We start from the raw sequence: 22,728 nt of genomic DNA on the forward strand, positions 1-22,728 counted from the left end.
ATCTCTGTCGGCTTCTCATGAAACTGCGTTCTAGAAGGGCATTTTAGAGCGCAGCTCGCGCCTGTTCCTGCGGCGAGCGTCGGCATGCCTCAGCGTCGTACCTCGTCGTAACCGAGCGAACGAACACAACGAAAGATGAAAGCAACGCGGAGCGCAGCGGGGGATGAAAGACGCGAGGAGGAAAGCGGAACCAGGAGGCGGAAAGCGGAGAGGGTATGGCGAAAGCGTGAGAAGCGTAGTGCGGCGACAATAGCTACGAGATGGCGCCAGAGTAGCGCGTGCCGTCTGGAAGGTCTGTCGGAGGCGGCTGCCGTGAATCGCGCCGAAGCAACACCCACGCGCTGACTCCAAGGAGGTTATCATGGAGGAAGGAAATCATAGGAGAGGTCCCACCCAACATGGACGTATTGGAGAAACTGTGGCGGGGGTCACGCGCTGTTTTTCCCAAAAGACCACTGGGACTGGTACCCCAAACGTCAACGGTGTCATAGCAACCACGCTCCTAAGCTCTCGCTTCTGGAGTGGAGGTGGCTCGCCGAAAGTGAAGCTGGTCGCCGCCATCTTGTTCGGGGCAAGAGATACCGCCGCGGTTAGCCGGCAAGATAAAACTATGTCTGTACCTTTGGTTTTATTCAAGGGCCTTAAGGGGGAAGCGCGAGAGAGGAACCTGGCTGCAGTACATTCCTCCTACATGACGCATTTTGGTGGTGGCAATAATGCCTCTTACTTACTAGGTTGCTTCAAAACTAATCGCATTAACATCGGCAGGCATTCTGAAATAGTTCCTGCGGGAATTTTCGCAATGTATTTTTACAACCTTCTGCTCCACATTCAAAGCCATGCTGCATTTGACATATGTCTTGAACGAGTCGCATTGAAGAGATCCATAAGTATTAACTGTGCTCTCGATGATTTCAGGCTTCATACCACGATTGATTCATTAGTAACAATCCATTAATAAAGAAAATAAGAAGAATCTGGGCCATGTTCCTTTACCATACCCTGCTCAGGTGCACTTCAAATACATTAATTTACTGGAAGTACTAAGAGGTTAATAACCACGAAGTGCACTAGAGTGCTTGGGAGCACCATCTGTGCTATATTAGTGGTATGTCGTCTAAGCGAGTATTTTGCACTTCACATTGCCTATCAGCAAACCGGGCCATTGTGGATATGCTTCAGACATACTGTTGTCGATCTCAAGCACCCATCATGCGAAAAACGGAATGCAGTCAGGAGTGCCAACATTCTGATGAAGTGTAATTTTACAATTAATTGAGCACCACACATGCAAGTTTTCTTGCTCCCCCGCAATTTGGCAGGCTAGAGCATCCTTGAAGCTCACTGAAATGTAAATGCATAGAAAGGCAGGACTTCAATAGAGCAAAGCGCCACGCATCTTTATTTTACGTATCATCTAAATATGGAAGCTCCAGAAACCTATCTTTCAGAGAAATGTCTTCAGCACTGGTCCGCTCCTCAGTAGTGTTCCTGGTGAACAAAGCCACATAGTCCCGTGAGTCCTGTGGTATGTACATCAGCTGAGCAATGCTTTCGTCATGAGCAGTGAATTCACTTACACATACACGATGAGTGTGAGACCCCGCAGTATCTGCGAAACTTTTGTTGACTCCCACGTCTACCGTATCACTCTGGCATCTCGCACCAATGCTGCTTGCAAGTGCACTGGCTACTACTGCTGCTTTTCTCAAACCTTTATCTGTGTGCTCAGCAACAGACTTTGTCACAATCATACTCGATTCTGCAATATTGGAACTTGGACGTTCTTTGTCTGCTCCCTCATACTCAGCACCAGATGTCTTACTGTAACGTTTGGCCATACTACCGCTGCTGTCCCTTGCTGTGCCGATGATGTGTGTGGCAACATTTTCTTTGTTGCTAAGCGCTGAACCATCAGAGGGGTACATTAAATTTATCAAGTCATGTGTACAGGCATCACCTCTACACAACACCTCCTCCATTACAGTTCCTCGATGTTCGGCGATATTTAGGTCACGTCTTTCATCTGTCTGACGATGAACGTGTTTCCTAAAAGCCATGCAATGCAGGTGCTGCCTCTTCTCGTAGCGAACTCTGAGAAGTCCAATATGCTCAAGAGCTCTTCGCCAGCTTGCAATCATGGCAGCATTTCGTTGCTGGTGTTTGGAGTCTGGTGTGACGATGAATAGTAGGCCGTTAGGCTTAAGCAGTAAGGCTGCCTTACGGCAGAAGGACCATCGCTGTGTGCAGGACGGTAAGTACTCAAGGACGAGGCAGAAAACAACTGCCTGGAAGCTGCTCTCGGGCAGTGTCTCCAGAGGTGTTTTAACACTGCTGGCTGCCTTCTCGTCCTTTCCGGGCACAATCATCAGCTTCAAGAAGTCACACTGTATGACATCCTGCAAAAGAAAAAGGATGACACAGGGTAAAATTTAATTTAGGCTGCCATCATGCTAAAAAGTGTGCTTTTAGGCAAATAGTAACATAATTTACAAAACAGAAATGCTGTTAGTGTATAAAAGACATCTGAGGCTTTTATCGCTGATATGAAGTGAGATTGCTCTTGTATCAGCTGATTTGTTATCAGGAATGACACTATAAGAACTTTTGCTTTAGAGAAAAATAATATTTATGTTCCACGCGAGTTTCAAAATCTTAGGTGCTCATTTTCAGGCATTCAAACCACTGCAACAGTGAAGGTAAATTAGCTGTAGCAATGTAATGGTATGAGCATTTGATACAGCTATATGTATGTCATTTGAACTTGAGGGTATTTGAAACAAATGAGCACATGTATGGTGAGGCAATGCCACATGTCACGCACATTCTTCACAGAGGACTAGAGCCTGGAACTGCGAGCATTGAAACAATGCTTGCAGAATTCATTGAGACAATGAAAAGCCAGTTTTATATGAATGTGCAGCCAGATTTCCCATGTGACGAGCAAAGTAATAAAAAAATTACCGACGATTACGTTACTTCCTAATGCGAAGTTTGAGCGCAGCAAATAAGCTGTTTCACCTTTTCGATAGATTGAGGCAAAGAAATCGAGCAACACATGTATGCGCTATCACAGAATTTTTTTTTATTTTTCACACGTATTCCTTTAACAAAGACTCCACTAACAGTTCTTGACAGTCATGAAGGAAGCTTTGTGGTCGGAGAAATAGACTGATATATGTTCGACTTGGTACACCAATGCTTGATTCTCAAAGACGAGATGTATACAAGTGCCTCGCGAGGTTGTCACAGCCGTGGGACGCGTTACGAGCGAGAGGAACGGGATGTTCTCCCGCATAAGTGTTAGGAAATTGCTGTTTGTCTTTATGTCAAGCCGCCACCGATCTGGCTCTCTCATTGCCACCGCACAGGGCGAACGGCAGCGGCAATTTCGGCTCGGGCGGTGCACATATACAGATCCGCCGCCACCGATCTGGCTCTCTGATTGCCACCGCACAGGGGTTGCATTGGAGGAGGAGCGAAGAAAGGAATTAAGTTCGAGCCGGCGCTTTGACAACCGGAGACTCGCAGGAAGAGGGGGGAGGGGGGCGGCGTGTACACCCAGCGGCAAACGATGGGGGCAGAAGCGCGCGCAGCAAGCGGACAACACGATAAAGGGAGGAGGGAAGAGATAGCAGCGACTGACTGATGCCGCTGACGCCGATAGTGAGTCAACCCCAGCTGCGGAGTTGGTTTCAGGGACAACGAATAACCGGCGCGTCGGCAACTGAAGAGCACCCTATCCGCCACACAAGAACAGGGGGGGGGGACCCTTTCCTCCTCTTTCTGCATGGCGGCGACGGTGTTCTATGCAGTCACGTTATCTTGACTCTCTAGCGGCGTCAGCGGCATCCAGCGGTATCAGTCGGTCGCTGCTAGCGCTGGGGGGATGAAAGGGGGGCGGAGCTGGTTACGAGGCCGACGACGACGACGACGCGAAACCCAGGAACGGACGCCAAAGAGCTGCGCTCTAAAACGAAACACTTGCCAGAGGGAATGACAGTATGCAAGCAGTCTCTGCACATTGTAGTATGGTACCAATCCCTTGCAAACGAGAGAAGCACATTGTGAAGTGTTTGAATAAGCGTTTGAATGCATGGGTGACTGGAGCCTGGCACCACTTCTAAATGCATGGCTGACCGTGCATTTATGGATGATATTTAATGGTGCATCTACGTCAGGTGCATGAGTGACCATGTATTTATGGGCTCACTTATGATACGTGTATGGGTGACCACGCATTTATGGGTGACATCTATGGGGGCGTTACAGACAGGTGCATGAGTAACTATGCAGTTATGCGTGGGCAGTAGGGAACCGTCATCTGCACTTTGGTGTTTTCCTCCATAAAGAAAGAGCATGAACTTGTCAGGACCAGCTAACATAACTGAAAGAATGGTGAAATGAACAAACTCGTGTTGAATCACTAAAAGTAAGCTACGCCTAAAATGCCTTGCTGCAATGTGCATCTTATAGAAGACACAGAAATAGCATAAATTTATTTTAAGAAAGTGCTTTTTAGATGCCAACAATGCATGCATTAGCCATCTACAGATGGTATAAGAAATGTCCTTGGCTGAATGACTCCTTGAAGAACACAATTAAAAAACATTTGGGACATCCTGTAAAAACTTTTTGCGGATATCTACGAACAGTTTTGTGTTTCGTAGGAGGCATGTTTTGGAACAGGTTTATAAAACATCAAGCAAACCTGATCAACCATTTGTCAAACAAGAGATGTCTCAGGCTGGGGCCAGCGTTTTGACAAGGGGATATGTCCTCCTCAGGGGCCTGAAGAAGGCCAGTCCCCTAGTTGTTTGCTGTAGCGACAATCCTTGTTCAACTACTGCTAATCACTTCAAGTCCCCAACATCCTGTGCACTTCAGCATCCTGCCATAAACATAACAGGATAATTGTCGAAGAGTCAGCAACAGCACTAAAATGTCACAGCACAGATGCATGACTTTTGTAACATGTCTGAAAGAGCCTGCTCATGTAGGTACATAACAGCCAAGAACACTCATAAAGTGGTATATCTAAACCGCAAATATACAGTTAAGGAACAGAGTATCACTGTCTTCCCACTAACGGCTATCATACCGCATTTATGTGATAACACAAGTCTTTGTTGGCTGAATATGCCAGAAAGCACCTGGCATATTCAGGAACAGGCTCTGAATCTAATGCCAAATAATTTGCCTTAAATCTAGTGCTCTAAAATGTGGCAAGCTCAGCCATGAGGCGATCAAGTGTGGCAGAAAAGCAATCCAAGATGAAAATGGCACGCAAATTCCCAGCCAGATTTACGGCTGCATTTAACATATCCAGTTGCAAAATTTTCATAACCAGCCGGAAATAGTTGGAATTCCAGCTGGGGAACAGAATCCAGCTCGGGCAGTTTTCCAGGTGGAATTAGTACCTCCAGCTGGAAACAAATGCAAATAGAATTTACCGGTGGAAAACAACTGGAATAGCAGTGTTCAGTTGGAAACGGAATCCACATCAGCCAGACTTCAGCTCGAATTAGCACTTTCAAGTGGGATATCTGAACATGGCATTTTCCAGCTGGAAGCGGTAGTCACTGAGTAAAGTGGCTGGCCTTAGTGGTAGCTTTCTACGCACATTTAAAAACGTTTGATGTCTGGTTACAAGATGTCCAAATTACAGCCTAGCTGCTGTTAGGAACAAGAAAATATGCAGCAACAGAAATATTTTTATTGACTAGAGTGAGCAAGAAAATTCCACCTTTGTTTGAGTTACTTTGGAGTCTGGACTACGCTCATGAAAAAGTCTGCAACCCTTCGGGCCTCATCTTGTCACACAACAACTGTCACCCGTCTTGTGTGCTTTTCCTTTAACAATGCATGCCCGATTCTTCCAGGTCGCGAAGGCCATGTGCGTCATCAATGTGACATTGCATTCTCGACAGGAAAGTAGTGAGGGCGAAGTTTTCAGGAAAGAAGCCTAGGCAAGGCAAATGACAGTTATGTTTGTGGGACAAGACAAGCTCTAAAGGGTACAAACATTCTTAAGAGCGTAGCGGTTGTCTCGACAGGTCATGACTGTGTGCGAGAGCTGTTACCGTGCAGTTGCTTAATCGTACGAAGGAACCTACTTCCCAAATGTACAGCACACTGCGTTAGCACATCTTTATGTCTTGACTGTGAAAGCTGGTCAACACATGCCTGGTTCACATGGCGTTTCGCCAATCGTGCTACACCGCCGATGTTGTCTAACCGGGCAGTTGCTTTGTTTGAGCGTAAGTTGTTGTGCAAAGTGGCCATGTTTACAACATGACTGTACTTTCCCCACAATGAAAAGTCCTACCGCTATAATATTTCAGCCACAAAAAAAAAAAAGAAAACGTCATTGTAGTGCCCAACATATTTTAGAGGTTCGTTAGTTACGTATATTCTGTCGTACGATCTTGTTGTGTGCACCGTAAGTAATGTTAAAAGGAGTTACAATTACTCTATTGTTAACTGCGATTTTTATTGACAGCAAGCAGCAGTACTACGGATGCCAGAGCAATTTACAGAAAATAATGATGCCAGTTTCGTATAGTGCATGTGACGTGTGTGTTAGGGATTGAAAAATCCGTTTTCGAGAAGAATTTGTGTGCATCTCATTCATTCAGTAGTATTTTGGAACAGTTTCATCTGTGGAAGACGTTACGACTTCAGGCCACAACATGTCGATGGTTTTTCCTGTACTGGGCAGCATTTTTATCTTCAGCCTTTATTCTACCATCTGGAAGTAATTACTGTAACGACACTTATTTCATTTATGTTCTGAATGCAATTTAATATGCTATATATATTTTTTTATCCTGAATGGCATGCACATGAGGTCAACAGTTCGAATGTTGTATGAGATGTTTCTACATATGAGGTGCCTGTGGGTTTCTGTAGCTGTGTTGCCAAAGCCTCACTGTAAACAATTCCGCAAAACAATTTGTGCCTAGAATTGCACTTACGATTATGAAGCGAATACTATAGTGCTTACGTGGAACCTATCCGAAGTAATTGAGGTGCATTCAGGGTGTTCTCGCACAGCAACTTCACATTCGCGAACCTGTTCTTGCCTCGATTTGTAGGCATTCAAATTAATGCAAAACAACCATCACATAAAAAGGCACGTAAGGCAGCCGAGCTCATGCTTGGAACCAGGTGCCAAGTCGTGCTAATTGGTAAAAGTTAATGTTGAACGGATATTGAAGTGCATAAGAACACAGACAAGCTTTACAGATTTTCACAGATTCTTTGTCTTGTCTGCTTTTCTATAACATTTTGTCGATATCCGAATGCGCTTCAAGATCTGTTTAACATGAAAGCACGGTTGGAATTATTGATCAAGAAATGACTAATAGGAAAACGAAGCTAATAATCATCACATGGTATGTGCAGCAAGGTAGCTCAGTATAAACAGGGATGGTGAAATTACATCAGGTAAACTGGGCAAGGTGCGGTAGTGGGGAAGGTAACCATGGTACTGTTTAAGGGCTATTGATACTACCCATTTGATGTTAATGAAGCTTAATTTCGGTGGAATTGAGTGCATTAAGTCGTGATTGCATTTGTGCCGACTGCGTGCAAACATTTCTTTGAGACGGCGAAGTACGGGAAAGCACATGAACAGTTGCATGCAAGATATACTTCCACAACACCTGCTGCAAGCGAAAAAAAAAAAATGATTTCGAGTTTCAGCACCAAGCTCCTTTGCACGCGGGCAGTGAGTTCACGGGACCAAGTGGCCTGGCTGCTAGTCACATTAGGAACCAACTAGGAGACAGGCAGCAACAGCCAGTACAAATTTGAGATACGGCCAGCTTGAATCCTACTTGTATTGGAACCTTCACCTGGGATTTCCAGCGGCCATGGCTCACCAGCAAAGAAAGTGGCACGTGGTTTAAAGCTGCAAATCTAATAGGAACATTTCCTGTTTCCAGCTGGAATTAATGAACGTTCCAGTGGGTAAATGCTCTCATTTGTCCAGCTGAGACATCAACTGATTGCAGCGAAGAACAGAGCCTTTTTCAGCTGGAAATTGCAAGCTTCCCAGCTGGAACTCACAGTTTTCTTGCTGAATCAAACCTTGCAATCCCAACTGGAAAAAGTGTGTAGTTGCTGGAAAATTATCCAACTGGACCAAACTTGTCATTCAATAATCCAGCTGGAACTGGAAATGTTTCCATGTGGGATTAACATTAGTTAGGCCCAAACTAGGAAACGCATCATCAATCTGGGGTCCCTCATCATCAGTGCTCATTTCTTTGCTTGAGGCCATCCAGAACCGCTCAGCTCGTTTTATTTACTCCATTTATTCTCATACTTCCAGCGTGTCTGCAATGTCTGCGTGTCTCCCTTATTATTCCTGATCTATCCTGCAGAAGAGTAGTTGACCGTCTTTGTCCTTTTCATAAAATTGTTTTCGCTAACCATGATCTCAAAAATGCTCTCTTTACTGTGCCTTCCTAAATCTGTGTTGATCATTGTTTTACAGTTCAAGTGACAGGCTGCCGCACCAACTTGAGCTTTCATTCATTCATGCCAAAGACGTCATCGGAATGAAACCACCTCCCCGTCCCCATCGCCAGCAACTCTGATCAATCTACATTCAAGATATACATCTGCAACAACGTACCGCAACTGTACCATTCCTCTCTGTAACGCTGCAATGGCATTGAGAGTATTTCAAATAAATAAAATAAATAAATAAAGATGAACTGAAGTGCATTTTTCAGACACTTCCAACTATCAATGGCAGCCTAGCGATATCCTTGAAAAGAGAACATTGGTTCTATGTATCCTGCCAGTAGTAACTTATGGGGGTGAAATGTGGAGATTAATAACAACACTTGAAAGGAAGCTATGCCTACACAAATCATGGGATGCTCATCAACGCCTCAGTAGTGCTACCAAGTTTACATGTCACTTTTTAAAGCCAACCAATATGCATAACCCTTAAAAAGTAAAATTAGGTGTCGTTACCTCTACACTACAGTCCACAGCCAGTATAAAATATGCACAGGTCAATATGGACCAAAACAGATTTACAAAGGTCATCATCATCATCATCATCATCATCATCATCATAAGCCTAGTTACGCCCACTGCAGGGCAAAGGCCTCTCCCATACTTCTCCAACTACCCCGGTCATGTACTAATTGTGGCCATGTTGTCCCTGCAAACGTCTTAATGTCATCCGCCCACCTGACTTTCTGCCGCCCCCTGCTACGCATCCCTTCCCTTGGAATCCAGTCCGTAACCCTTAGTGACCATCGGTTATCTTCCCTCCTCATTACATGTCCGGCCCATGCCCATTTCTTTTTCTTGATTTCAACTAAGATGTCGTTTACCCGCGTTTGTTGCCTCACCCAATCTGCTCTTTTCTTATCCCTTAACGTCACACCCATCATTCTTCTTTCCATGGCTCATTGCGTCGTCCTCAATTTCAGCAGAACCCTTTTCGTAAGCCTCCAGGTTTCTGCCCCATATGTGAGTACTGGTAACACACAGCTGTTATATACTTTCCTTTTGAGGGATAGTGGCAACCTGCTGTTCATGATCTGAGAATGCCTGCCAAACGCACCCCAGCCCATTCTTATTCTTCTGGTTATTTCAGTCTCATGATCCGGATCCGTGGTCACTACCTGCCCTAAGTAGATGTATTCCCTTACCACTTCCAGTGCTTCGCTACCTATCGTAAACTGCTGTTCTCTTCCGAGACTGTTAAACAATACTTTAGTTTTCTGCAGATTAATTTTCAGACCCACCCTTCTGCTTTGCCTCTCCAGGTCAGTGAGCATGCATTGCAATTGGTCTCCTGAGTTACTAAGCAAGGCAATATCATCAGCGAATCGCAAGTTGCTAAGGTATTCTCCATCAACTTTTATCCCCAATTCTTCCCACTCCAGGCCTCTGAATACCTCCTGTAGACATGCTGTGAATAGCATTGGAGATGCCGTATCTCCCTGTCTGACGCCTTTCTTTATAGGGATTTTGTTGCTTTCTTTGTGGAGGGCTACCAAGGCTGTGGAGCCACTATAGATATCTTCCAGTATCTTTACATATGGCTCATCTACACCCTGATTCCGTAATGCCTCCATGACTGCTGAGGTTTCGACTGAATCAAACGCTTTCTCGTAATCAATGAAAGCTATATACAGTAGAACCCCACTGTTACGTTCCTCACTGCTGCGTTTTCCCGGCTGCTACATCTTTTTCATCCGGTCCCGGCATAGCTTCCATAGGATCCAATGTATAAGGAACCCCGCTGTTACGTAGTAGCTGTGAAAACGTTCCCGCATGATGCGTCGCAACTCGAACCCGCCTGGGCTAAAGTAGGCAACGCACTCCAACCGCCATTTTGGCTTTTGACGAGTTTTTAACGAGCTTGGCCAGGCTTGGCAATGGAACTGGCTGCAAAAAGCCGCACGCCAATTCAAGAGGCTGCCACTAGGTGGCCATTCGTGAAAAATGCTCTCACTATCATCACTGTGATTACGGTCACCGCACGGTTGTTGGACGGGTCGACTCACGGAGGAAGGAAACTCGGGAGAGGCCCTGACGTCACTCTTTGTGAAGCTAAAGTGAAGCCGAAAGTTGGCGTTGCTCATGGCGTTGCTCCGTCTATCGGGCCAGCTCTCCTCTCTTGTTTACATTTCTCCCACGCCGTGCTGCGCGCAACCGGGCTACTCGGACGCGCGCGCTCCGCAGCAATACTAAACAATCGTTAGCATGATTACGCCAAAGAGGGCAAAATTTCCCGCGGATATTCCTTCGTCCGTTGCCATTGGCGTGGCGCGGTGACGACACGGAGCACGAGTCGCATGATGCTGGGGAGTTGCCAAATCCTAGCTTTGGAGAAGCCGTCGCGGCTATGGACCTCCTCCACAGGTACGTCGCACCTCACAGCGACGCTGACAGCAATGCGGCCTTCCAGGCTATTGAGAAACGTGTGGCGATTTCTAGCGAGCGAAAGAAACGGCAAGCCACCATTCTAGACTTTTTTAAGTCCTAAGCGCACTCTGTGGAAATCAATTGTCCATAGTTGAAGCTGCACTTTTTCATTTTCGGAGCTTTCCTCACTGTTGCGTTTTCCCGGCTGTTACATTTTTTTCCCCGGTCCAGTGAAAAACGTATGAACGGGGTTCCACTGTATAAGGGTTGGTTATATTCTGCACATTTCTCTATCACTTGATTGATAGTGTGAATATGGTCTATTGTTGAGTAGCCTTTACGGAATCCTGCCTGGTCTTTTGGTTGACAGAAGTCTAAGGTGTTCCTGATTCTATTTGCGATTACCTTAGTAAATACTTTGTAGGCAACGGACAGTAAGCTGATCGGTCTATAATTTTTCAAGTCTTTGGCGTCCCCTTTCTTATGGATTAGGATTATGTTAGCGTTCTTCCAAGATTCCGGTACGCTCCACAAAGGTATATGCACATAAAAAATTATGCATAAACAAAAGTACACATAGGAATTAGACAAATAAAGAGATAGGAACGTTGGCAAGGTAATGTGTTACCACACAGACCAACCACTGTCGACGTTCTCTCTATCTCGCAATCCATCGTAGTCGCACAGGAGTTGTTACCTCTGTAGCAGGCGTCAAATCGATAGCAAGGGCATCAACATCTCCATAAGCGCTGAAAGGGTTGTAGCAACTTCCAACGTCCAGAAGACGCACCTTTTCCTCGGCAAATCCCAGGACTCTGAAAACAGAGGGATAGATATAACCATGTGTGGATCCAGGGGGATGTCCAGGTGTCCTGATCTCCCCCTTAAATTTAGCGTACACAGCGCCAGCTTACGGCACGTAACAAACTCATGAAGTCCTTCTTCCAAGCTGTTTCTGTTTTTTTGCCCCAGAGAGACAAGAAAGGATAATGTATTGAAGAGGACCTGCCAGCATGTAAGAAGCTCGCCATAACGAAAGCTGGCATGGATGCCAGCCTTGGCCATCCCCACCGTTTGACAGGGAAAAGAAAGGAGGGGTAGGGGAGAGGGAAGGTGGACATGGTGCCCCTCACTGCTCTGTAAGGGGTCTCCGTTGTATGATCACTGGAATGCTGGTAGCTGCCCTTCCGACATGCCTGCTTGATGCCTGCAGGACGCATGTGAGTGCGCACGTGTTAATCTGTACATTTTACTGCCGATGTCCGACAAGATCTGCTCTTAAGGGAGGCTGGCTTGCCCCAATCTTGCTCACTAAGCATGGATGAAGGAATGGCACAACTTCTGTGCGAAATAGGGATTCGTGGAAGCAAACGTACACAGCCTGATCGAGACAATGGACACAAATGTCTTCCCCCAATGTGAAGGCTCTTTTGCATATTGGAGAGACCCTGCCGTGCGCAAGTGTCAAGGCCGAGAGAAGCTTTTTTGCACTACACTGAACCGTGACATTCACGTGATCTACTATGACAGTTCAATGCCTGGCGGGCCTCCTCCTGATCAGCGTACACCAAGCAACGGACATTGATGTGGAGAGAGAGAATAAACTTTATACGGAACAGCACGCGAACGTAGGTACACCTGGCGACAACTTTCTGCAGCAGTGCGGCGAATGCTACAGAGCCGGAGCACAAATTTTTTTAATGCGCTTCGGCAAATAGTCCAGGAGCGTAAGCAACTGGAAGCTGCGTAGCGTAAAAGAAATCATACCAATTATTATTTTACTTGTTCAAGATTTATTTCTCAACAAATAGAAAGCTTGCTGAGGAAAAGGATTTCTGTTACTTTCCGTACCTAGTTATGGCTTTCCGGTGCCCCTGTCTGGTTTTCCTGGTGCTGCAAACTGCCAGCAAAATGTCAGCACTACTCAAAGTAGTAACAGAAGAGCAGAGGCTCCGAACATGTGAGCGCCTCCTTGTAGCTTCGGCTCTGCTGCCACAGAAAGTCGTCGTCGGGTGTTGCTCCTCTGCCCTGCAGTGGGCGGTCCCCTCAGCCCAGGAGTCCAGCAATCTTAGCTCCCCTTTTTGCTCGGTGGACCAGCTCAAGCTCGCCGTCGAGTTGGAGCTGGATAGCCCTGCCTCCCATTGCCGTGTGGCGGGGTGTGTTACGGGTATGAGCTCTGGTATGCTTGCAGGCCATTACCATGTGGTAGGACGTTGCGCGTTTATCGCAGTTTGGGAATTTGTAAGAATACATTGCAGGGTACAGCATGGTATGGTGTGGTACAGACTCATGTGTGGACGTGTGTTTGCCTGTAGTTTTCACTGGCATACTAGGGCCTCCTCTCACGTGAGAGCATTATGCGGTGGTGATATTGTTCTTCATGACAGCTGATAGTGTTTTACGATATGCACCATGGTTAATGGTATCGGCTCGGGCTGGAACTGCTCGTCGGGTCTCTGTTGACATGAAGTAAGTTAAAACTATGTTCACCTGGATAAACTGCCATAATATTACCGCAAGAGGTTTCAGAGGTGTATCATAAGCAACAAGTGAAAAATCTTTTCCCTCAGCCAAAGCAACTAATGCTTACTATACTTGAAGACTAAAAATTGATGCTGCAGATCATTTTTGTACGTTTAGTTTTATTATGCAGAATTTCGTATTTGTGTTTTTGACTTTTTAGTCATTCCTCAGTGCCTTTATTCCTGTAATAAATCAATACCATGCTTAAGGGTATGTCAGCGGGTGCCTGAGATGAACTGGTACCCGCAAACTTGTTGGGAGGCTCGGCATCGCTGTCAGGCTTAAGGAGAGGTTCTATTAATAGTGATGCCACAAGCACGTTGTATTACCATTAACAGAAAGTGCACTTAGAATCACCAGTTGGTTCTCGTGCAAAATATTTGTTCCAACTATTGGTTGTCACTGACTATATTAAGTCCACTACTGGAGCGCGGATAGTTGGGATGCGTACTTTACCTTTAAAATATTTTTGTTTACGTCAAGCCAAAACTGACACGGAGCAGCGTTATGGCCGTGGCAGCGCCGTGGCCTCCCCCCTTTTTCTTTCAGCATGCCGCACGAGGTACTCTGCGAGGTACTCTGTAATAAATGAATGCACTGGGCACTAATGTTTGCAACAGAGTGCTGACCATGCTACTCCAAGAGTACTAATCGGAGAGCGATGCAGTGCCTCAAGGAACCAGAGGTGCGCAGCAGGATAGCTCTGTCTGTGCAGATAAGATTGTGCAGACACAGATAACAGCTGCTGGGCCCAACACCCATGCACGGTGAAAATACCACTCAAGCTGCCCTGTTCCATGCCATCAGCCCTGCGCCCTTGCACGGTCATCATGCTGTGACAGTTTTTTGTGATGTGAAACTCATGACCAGAACAGTTTTTGCCACATATATGCATCGTGTGTGCTGATGGATAGCCTTGCTAAGTGCACTCGGGATAGGAGGCAGTCGTTAGCTTTAGTTTTCTGCGCCCTTACCCGTGCTTCTGTTTCGATTCACGTTTTTGAGTGAAAAATAAGCAATGCCCGTTGCACGTGTGTGGATGCCAAAGCTTTAAGGCATGCCGAAGAACAATGGTTGTGTGGTGGGATGTTCAAATACCTAAAAATAACTGTCGGCGACACGGTTATGATCACTCCCGGTGAGGCCTTATGAGCTGGAGCAACGGCAGCAATGAACCGCCATTCCGCAGGCAATTTCTTGTTCTTGTGCATTTGTTTTTGTCATACGAGTGTTTGTTGTACTCGATCATGCTTACACAGCTAAGCGACGAAGTTGATCGTGACCTACCCATGCTTTGGTTTGTTTTTGTCTGCAGTGCAGCATGCAGGTTGAAAGCATTTTAGGTAATGGCACTTTCAGTGCAGCTTCCACTACTTGCCACTCCTTTACGGTGTTGCTCTAGCCAGGCGCATGACTTACGAGTGTGTCATGTTATGTGTCAAAGCTGCTGAGGCTTGTTAGGACTGATCTTGTTGGTTTTATATGGCCCATTAGATTGTCGCACCAGCTGTCATGTAGTTCATGTTTTGGATCTATTTTATGCATGGCTTCGAGCATGCTGAACTGTTTCTAGTTGTTTCATGCAGAGCAGCTGAGTTTCTTTAAGTGCGAGGTTTTTGCCTCACCTCCTCTGTGAGGAGGCTTAAACCACGCTGTGTTTGATCAGAATGATAACACTCTAGGGCTTATTTAACAGCTTTATTCTTTTTTGTTCGAGGGCTTCTTCAATATTGTGGTTGCTTGGAAAATATGTTAGAAAAGAGGTAGCTCAGGGACAAGGATTGTTCTTAGCTGCCACATATGGCATTGCTGTTTGATTTACGAAGAAAATTCGCATCATGTCTGTGAAGCCTTTACTCCTGGATCCTGTCTGAACATACTTACCTGGCAGGGTGCTTTGTTTGTTTCACAGCTGAGTGCCTTTTTTTGCATGTGCATTTTGTAGGCAGCTTAACTCCTTATCTTTTGCGGTGTAGGAGTGGCAATGCCTATGATGCAAAGGACGAAGCCTGGCCTGACAAGCCCGGCCCAGTGCCCGTTTACCTTGCCCGGTGCTGCTCTGCCTTTAGCTATATCATGTGGCTTCTCAATTCCATAACATTCTAAAAAAAAAAATGCTGAAGAGATGGTAAGAGTTTAGCTGTGTACATTTCCAAGCAAGTCACTCAGGGAAAATTAAATTGTGAGAACTTCAGCATGAAGGATCGTTTGTCAACGTACGCAGCTGAAGTGCATTGGCGGTGCAGCACCAACTCGCGCTTTTATTCACCTGTGTGTTTGGTGACCTTGTTGACTAGTGTACCTTGCCTTACAAATCCACAATTACTCCTCCTGAGGTGACTTCGAGGGTACTTATTCGGCAATGTCACGTGTATTCACTGGGAACAAAATCACTACAATGTATGCAGGCATTGCGCCATGCAGAGTCATTTCAGATATATGTCTGCACCAAAGAAGTGCGCCTATTATTGAGGTACAGAAACAGTATTACGGCACGAGTTGAATTAACAAGAAGCTACTGGGACATTGCATTAGCCAACTAAACGAGGTGGCTACTTAACATAAGCTCTGCTTCGTTTGACTGGGCCTTGTTGTGCTTGTCTGCGGGATGCACCTGGCACATATGCGGACTGGGTTGCCCAAAACTCCGGTAACATTGCGTACATGTCTGTTCTCACTGAGGCCTGCGGCTTTCCTGCACCTGCCGCTGAAGAAGCAGCGGTCTGGCACCCGGACAAAGAAGAAATCATAGCCGCGAATGTCAGCCATCCTGGATGCAAGAAGTTGTCGCCTGCTACTGTAACCATTAGGTGGCCATCAGAGGCCCCTCTACATGTGGTGCACTATGTGCATAATTTCAACACCACAAAGCCACCGTAAAATCACCTAAAAAAATTCCTCCTCTTTCCTGCTTCCCAGCTCTCCCTTCCTCACAAACCAAAGCAGCCTCGCGTGCATGGCCATCTGTACGCTTTCAGGGGAATGTAGAGGCTGGCTTTCCTGCAACGCTCATCTGCCTGGTGGTTGAGCTTGCCAAGCTCTGAAACTCAAAACTGGAAGAAACTAGAAAAACATAAAAGGAACTATGTCATTATATTTGAAGCATGGTGCCATGGCTCCCCATATAACGTGACACAATTTTTTCTGCTGCTAATGAAGAGCGAGAAGACATGCAGAGACTATGAGATACTGTTGTTGAAGTAAGTGAAACTTTACGTTGTGTGACTGCCTTGGCTACTTCTCGTTGCCACTGAGCTTTACCGTCTGTTGGTTAAAGCGGCTGCATAGTGCGCAGAGCACAATTAGTTCAGGGTCCATCACTTGACCCTTCCACAACAGGAGGACTTTGTAGCCTCCTACACAATGAACTACCCAAACTACGAGTATTGATAAAAAACTTTTCTCTCTCTCTCTCTCTCCATTGTAATTCAGTGGGCAAACCCATTGCGTTCGGTGCTATGTGTTAATCACTACACCTTGTGTATATCCCACAAGAAGTGCTGTGTCACTAGTCGAGAGGCTGCTCCATTCGGGGCAATTTCGGCAGTGCAGCATTTTGCACCTGACCACAGCGCTGGTGCAATGCCAATGAGACACACCCCTTCTGCTGAATGCAGCTGTGCATCCGTCGCAGCGGGGACGACGGCATCACTGATGCAACTAATCAATGGGTGCTGCGCCCTACACATACCATCCTCCTCTCTGCCTGACCCAATCTTACAGCCTCCTCTCCACATTCTCTCATCCTCTTCAGGTTACAAGTATTGCACCCAGTAGTGTAGCAACAGGGGGGGCCGAAGGCAGTGGGCCCCGGGTGCAAGGGGCACCCAGAACACCCAGAAGGGCACCCACAGACACCCAGAACTTGTTGATATCCTCGCCTTCCTCGACTACACCAGGGGGAGGGGTGACAGAAGACCTATGGGCCCCTGGTGCCAAACTACCTAGCTACGCCACTGACTGCGCCAAGACTTGTCCCACTCCACACACACACACACACAAAAAGAGTGGGCATGATAAAAGCCCAAGTTTTATCGGCACAAAAATGGTAAATGTGCTGCCGGAATGGAAGGAAAATGATGCATATAGCGCAGAAATGCAGCGCTGACGCAGAAACACGTCAAACAGCTTGTGTTCTTTGGAGGACAGAATTCCTGGTGCAATGAATTTGGTGCCTTGTCAATTAATCTTGCGCATTCACCAATGCTAGAATCGATCGTACTTACTCTCTGGCTTGCTCAAGAATGGACTCGGAACATGGCAGACCCATTTTCCTGTAGTGCCTTCGCAGGCTGCGCTCGAGGCCGCCACCAAAGAAGTACTCCCTGGCAAGAACAGACACAAGTATAATTGAACTTGGGCAATAAGTTGTTATCGTTTTTGACAGCAACACTCTTAATTCTTATGTTGGACTTGGCTTATATGCCCAGACAGTGTCAACGCACAAATTTTTCACAATTTTCTTATGCATTCATGATGAGTGGTAGAGCCATCATTCAGGCCTTCTTCCGTCCTACTCACAGCTGATTTTCTTTGGCACTTACGCATTTCTTCCTCGACAAAGTCTCCCTGTATTGTAGTGTGGGTAGCCAGTTTGTTATTGTGTAACATGTCGCTGCTGTTCTTCAATGGTTTTAATCGTAATATTTTTTCCCTGGTAACTTTGCTTATTGTTACATTTTTGTGCATCATACTTACAAACTGATGCATTGTATTTTCTAGAATGAATACCTTGTTTTACAGTTGCAATATTTGTCTGCTTGTTCAACTACACGTTTATCTTTGTTGTGGGTGCAAGCTAGTTCACCTTTGCCAGTTTTACTAGCCACGGGTGCAAACTCCTGGGAAATTCAACATTTTGTCAGAACGCATTCGATAAATGTTTGACGCCAACTGTACCGAAAATTCAAATTTCTCTTCATTTTGTCATTGCTTGCAGTAGACAAGGCATGCTCATCAACTCGCATCATGTCGCGCAGTTGAATTTGGACATTCACACAATTTCTTTGATGATTTGCATTGATTTTGATATGCCCTGTTCAGGCAATAATAATTGGCACCTGTAGTGTGTGCTGGGAACAAAGCACCCTTTCAGTATAAAGGATCTTGAAAAATATCAGGAAAAAATGTCGAACAAAAACTGTACATGTAATACAATACAGTAGAACCCCATTACATCGATGTATTGAGGACCGCGGCCGTTTATTGCTGCAGGAAAATCAGGTGGGCACCTAGGGTGGTGCTTCATTGTCACCTTTCGTGTCATTTCACCAGCAAGCCATTGACAACAGTGGGCTCTCTGGTATGGAACAATGTACGGATATATGGAAACCTATGTTCCAGCCTTTATCACTGCGATTACTAAAGCGTTACAAAGTGACGTCGAAATGTTTCAATACACGTAAATTTGGCACCCATACGTACACAGAGGCGCAATCACTCGACTTTTCCTGGGGCAGCAAAATACCGTGGAAAACTGCTGGTCAGGACCAGGCAAACCGGAATTGAACAGGAATTTCAAATAAGAGGAGTCTTCATAAGTGCCCTTGCAAAGCCAAAAAAGACCACTTCAAACACTCCCTAGATTGTTTATTAACCCATAAACGGAAGACATAAAGCATGCACAATGTAGCACGTGTAACAACTTTGTTGTGCCTGTGTCAAGGTACATAACACACTCCTTCTATTCTTTCACATCAAAGAACCAGCCGTGGTTAGCTAACTTGGCTCACAAACGAAGAAAAGTACGAGTTTTCACCCCAACTAGAGTCAAGAATCTTTTTCTGTTCAGAATGCATTTTGCGATAACAGACCTTCTAAGGAAGACATATTACACAAAGGTCTGTTTGTGATCCATATTATCTAATCTGCTATCACCATTACAAGGTGTGCGTGTGCTTGCCTCATGGTGTCGTAGCACCACTCGATGCGGTCCTTGTAAGGCCAAATGGTTGTGGCCAGCTGAAGCATGCTCTCAGCATATTTGCTCCTCGTCTCTATGTCTTCACAGTGGTCCCTCCAAACCTGGTCCCCATCTCCGTCTGAAATAAAATCACATATATTGGGTTGGAGTGTGCACACATCTTGCCTAAACGGTTCTGCGCGTTGAAGCAACAATTTCAGTTGTAGCCAAAGTTGATACTCTACAGCGGCAGGTCTTATCCGTGAAGTGTGAAAGAAAAAGTTACAGGTGTGACATCACGTCGTGAAACCATAGTACGAACTCTGACTATCATTGGACTTTAGAATAGAACAAGGTCTGTTGTGCGGCTTCGCCGAGTAAAGATAAAACAGCAATCGTCGTTTTGCTGAGAGCGATGTCTGAAACTGTAGAAACGCTCACTTGTCTGGTAATCGAGCCTTAGTTTTTCGTGAACGCTTCTGATCACGGCGACGAGTTCTTGATGCTCCTCACGAGTCATAGCGCAGTCTTCAGGCGTGATCTCCGATAACGGTTATAATTACGTCATATGAAGGCTGCTGGCGAAGTTCGCAAGCAACATCTAACACAGGAAACAACAGAACTGGGTGATGCGGAAGAGTAACGATAAAATCGCCTCAAATCGCACAATACCACCAGCCACGGTGCAAGGAGACAGCCCTATGGAGGCAGTATACATGCAACGTTGATGCGGTTACTATGGTTACTACAGCTGAAACGGCCGGCCCAATTGCTTCAACTCGCAATTTCGTATGTGCATGTTTACCATAAAAAAGCACAGACAAACTTATCAACTGAATTTAATGAATAAATAAATTAAGTTATATTATCTTATATGCGAGACACTTCAGACACTACGTATTGATTTTTGTCTCGTTTACGATCATGCGAAACTGTCGGTGTTCAAGCAACAGTTTCCTGCCGTCGCCGTTGGAGCACGGATCGGTGTGGAACGGCGGAGGCTGGCATTTACGAGTGGTATGGTAAGTTAATATTCCTTACCTCAATTGGTAGAAAGTACTTCGTCCACCGCTGGGCGCGCGCGGTACTCCATTTGGGAACTTGCTAGTAGCTGGCTCATCGTCCAACGCCCAGCTGACCAAGCGCCGCCGCGTCGTGGGGGCTCACGACCGTTCCTTCACGAAAGTTTGAAAACCTTCCCGAGCCGCGTTGGGCTGTATCGTAGACCCTATCCGAAAGTAATTTGCCACTGCTCTTTTCTCACGATCAGGGCACAAATAACGTTGCGGTTGGTGACGGCGTTCACGTCCTGTAACGTTCTTGTTCCGGGCATTTAAATAGTAGGGAGTTGTAGCGGGTTTCGGGCCACCCGAACGGTTGGCCCTTCGAGTGGTCGCGCGCCAGTGTTCCCCAATTCTTTAGAAAGGTGGACACGTGACGACTCCGCACGGCACCCCCGCGTTATGTGAGCGAGGTTCCTGCCGAAAGAAAGGAAACAGAAGATCCCAGAAAACGCCGCAAGTGTGATTCATGACTGGTGGTCGTGTGGCAACCGCGATTGAACCTCTGTGCGCACACGCATGCCATCTGACCGTGGTCGCTCCTTGGTAGACAGCGATAGAAAGAAACCGTTCCATTTTTTGCGCCACGGTCTTGCTTGGGACTTCGCAGTCTTTCCGCTGGCCGTGTAGTTGGTGGGGACCTAATTACATCTTTTGTGAAAAAAGGGGGGGGGGGGGAGCATGTTCGTGCGATTCGGAGGTCGGCGCGCGCGAGGGGGGGGGGGGGGGGGGGCTTACGTAAAAAAGCGCGGTGGCCTCCCGTCCGCCCCCTCGCCTAATCGTGGTCCGCTTGACGGCGAAGAAAGAGAACTCAAAAGTATGTGGGTTAGACGACGGCGCGCCCCTGCATTCTCTGTCGTCTACGCTTGTGTCGTCTTGTTGTTTTTGACTCGACGCCTGGCGGACGCATGCACGCGCGCTTTCACGTGTCTCGTCGTCGGGAAGTGACGGCGAAAGAAAGAAAGAAACAAAAAATGCTCGAGTCGGTGGCAGGGAGGCCGTTAGGGCACGCACGTTCCTTGCACCCGCCTTCTGTGGGACCCCCTCCCACTCCACCGTCGCGTCAGCTGGTCGGTGTTGTTTACGCCCACGGTGTTTGGCTGGCGCGTCGACAGGACGCGTCAGAATTTGCGACGGAAGCGGCCCGCCGAAGGGGTCCCGCATTGGATGGCCCCCGGTGCTTCGAGTTTGGCGGTCGCGTTGCTTGGGGGAGGGCTTGCGATCAAGTGAGAACACGTGGGAAGTAGTATTCTCTAAGCAGGAAAGGAGTGCATCGCACTATTGCTGAAGTTAACACTGGCAAAAAAAGAGACAACACACCACGAGCATGAATTACGTTGCCTATCTCCAGCTGCTCTTGCATTGTTTTCATCCAAGGTCTGGCTTGTGATTTACTGTGAACCATTGCGTGCCGGATTTGCATCACTGGGGTGCAGCAAAACAACCAAGGCACTGGCAGCCGTTGTGGGAGTTCTTATATAAGAACCTCTGTTGTGATCATCTCAGCAGGGCAGTCCCTCTGCGAGTGTGGGTGAAGAGAGTGCGGTCTCTCCAGAGGCAGTGGCAGCATTGTGATTTGCACAGCTTGTAGTGTGAAAGGAAACACTTAATCTGTATTCAAACAGCGATCCCTGTGAACGGGCAAGTCCAAACCTTCCTCGGTACTTTTTGATTTGCCGTTTCAGTGCCGGAAAACACCCCTGATAAAACTTTATTTACTTCAGCACAGAAATGAGCAAAATATTTTGCTTCAAATGAAAACATCCTGTCCCTTTCCATACCGCAACCTGCGTTTATTCCTTAACGACTTCAGAAAATCCCGGACTCACTTGTGCTGTGATATCGGTGAAATTTTGCGCCAGCATTGCATTTTGTTTGAAGTTGGAAGTTTTGTCAAAGGTTTCCTGATGTTATTATAATAGTTGACAGATCTTTGTCGTATCGCCATCACTTCTTGTGGCTCAGATTATCTGATACAACACTTAACATTTACTTGCCACATTTGTCGAGAAAAAAAAAAAAAAATTCTCCATCCGCTGCTGTACGGGTGTTGGCGTCACGCCCTGCAGTGACTTAGGTCAGCATACTCGCTCGTGAGTATGCTCACTCACACTCACCCCACACTCATTTCACAGGTGTGGTATAGAGCTTTGGTGATTGACTAAAGGTGTAAGTGGACCTGGGTGTGAATGGGAGTAAGCGCTGATTAATGAGAGTTCTGAGTAAAGTCGGTTCACGGGAGTGAGTACCACGAGCGTGTGTGGGTATGGGTTAGTGTGACTGAAAGTGACTCTGAATGCGAATGTGTATCTACAAGTGTTACATGATTATGAGGGGCTG

General features: G+C 46.5%; 2 protein-coding genes across 4 annotated transcripts in view; one reads left to right on the forward strand and one right to left on the reverse strand.

Moving 5' to 3' along the window:
- Positions 1-1,387: 1,387 nt before the first annotated feature.
- Positions 1,388-20,975, reverse strand: Samtor (S-adenosylmethionine sensor upstream of TORC1). Of its 2 annotated transcripts, XM_075674592.1 has the most exons (6): positions 20,920-20,975; positions 20,369-20,805; positions 19,328-19,466; positions 17,652-17,750; positions 11,600-11,717; positions 1,388-2,399 (listed from the first exon to the last, which is right to left on the reverse strand). In XM_075674592.1, the coding sequence occupies exons 3-6, from the start codon at positions 19,393-19,395 to the stop codon at positions 1,407-1,409; spliced, it is 1,278 nt and encodes a 425-aa protein (XP_075530707.1). In that variant the 5' UTR covers positions 19,396-19,466; positions 20,369-20,805; positions 20,920-20,975; the 3' UTR covers positions 1,388-1,406. The 2 variants fall into 2 exon arrangements, with proteins under 2 accessions (XP_075530707.1, XP_075530706.1); XM_075674591.1 differs by lacking the exons at positions 20,369-20,805; positions 20,920-20,975 and adding an exon at positions 19,769-20,058.
- Positions 20,274-22,728, forward strand: part of mri (BTB/POZ domain-containing protein mrityu) — a 214,235-nt gene continuing 211,780 nt past the window's right edge. For both annotated transcript variants that reach the window (XM_075674588.1, XM_075674590.1), the window contains exon 1: positions 20,274-20,349. The gene's annotated coding sequence lies outside the window, so the exon portion shown is untranslated. The remainder of the gene's footprint in view (positions 20,350-22,728) is intronic.

Source organism: Dermacentor variabilis, chromosome 11 (assembly GCF_050947875.1).
Source record: "Dermacentor variabilis isolate Ectoservices chromosome 11, ASM5094787v1, whole genome shotgun sequence".
In the NCBI taxonomy this organism is placed as follows: domain Eukaryota; kingdom Metazoa; phylum Arthropoda; class Arachnida; order Ixodida; family Ixodidae; genus Dermacentor; species Dermacentor variabilis.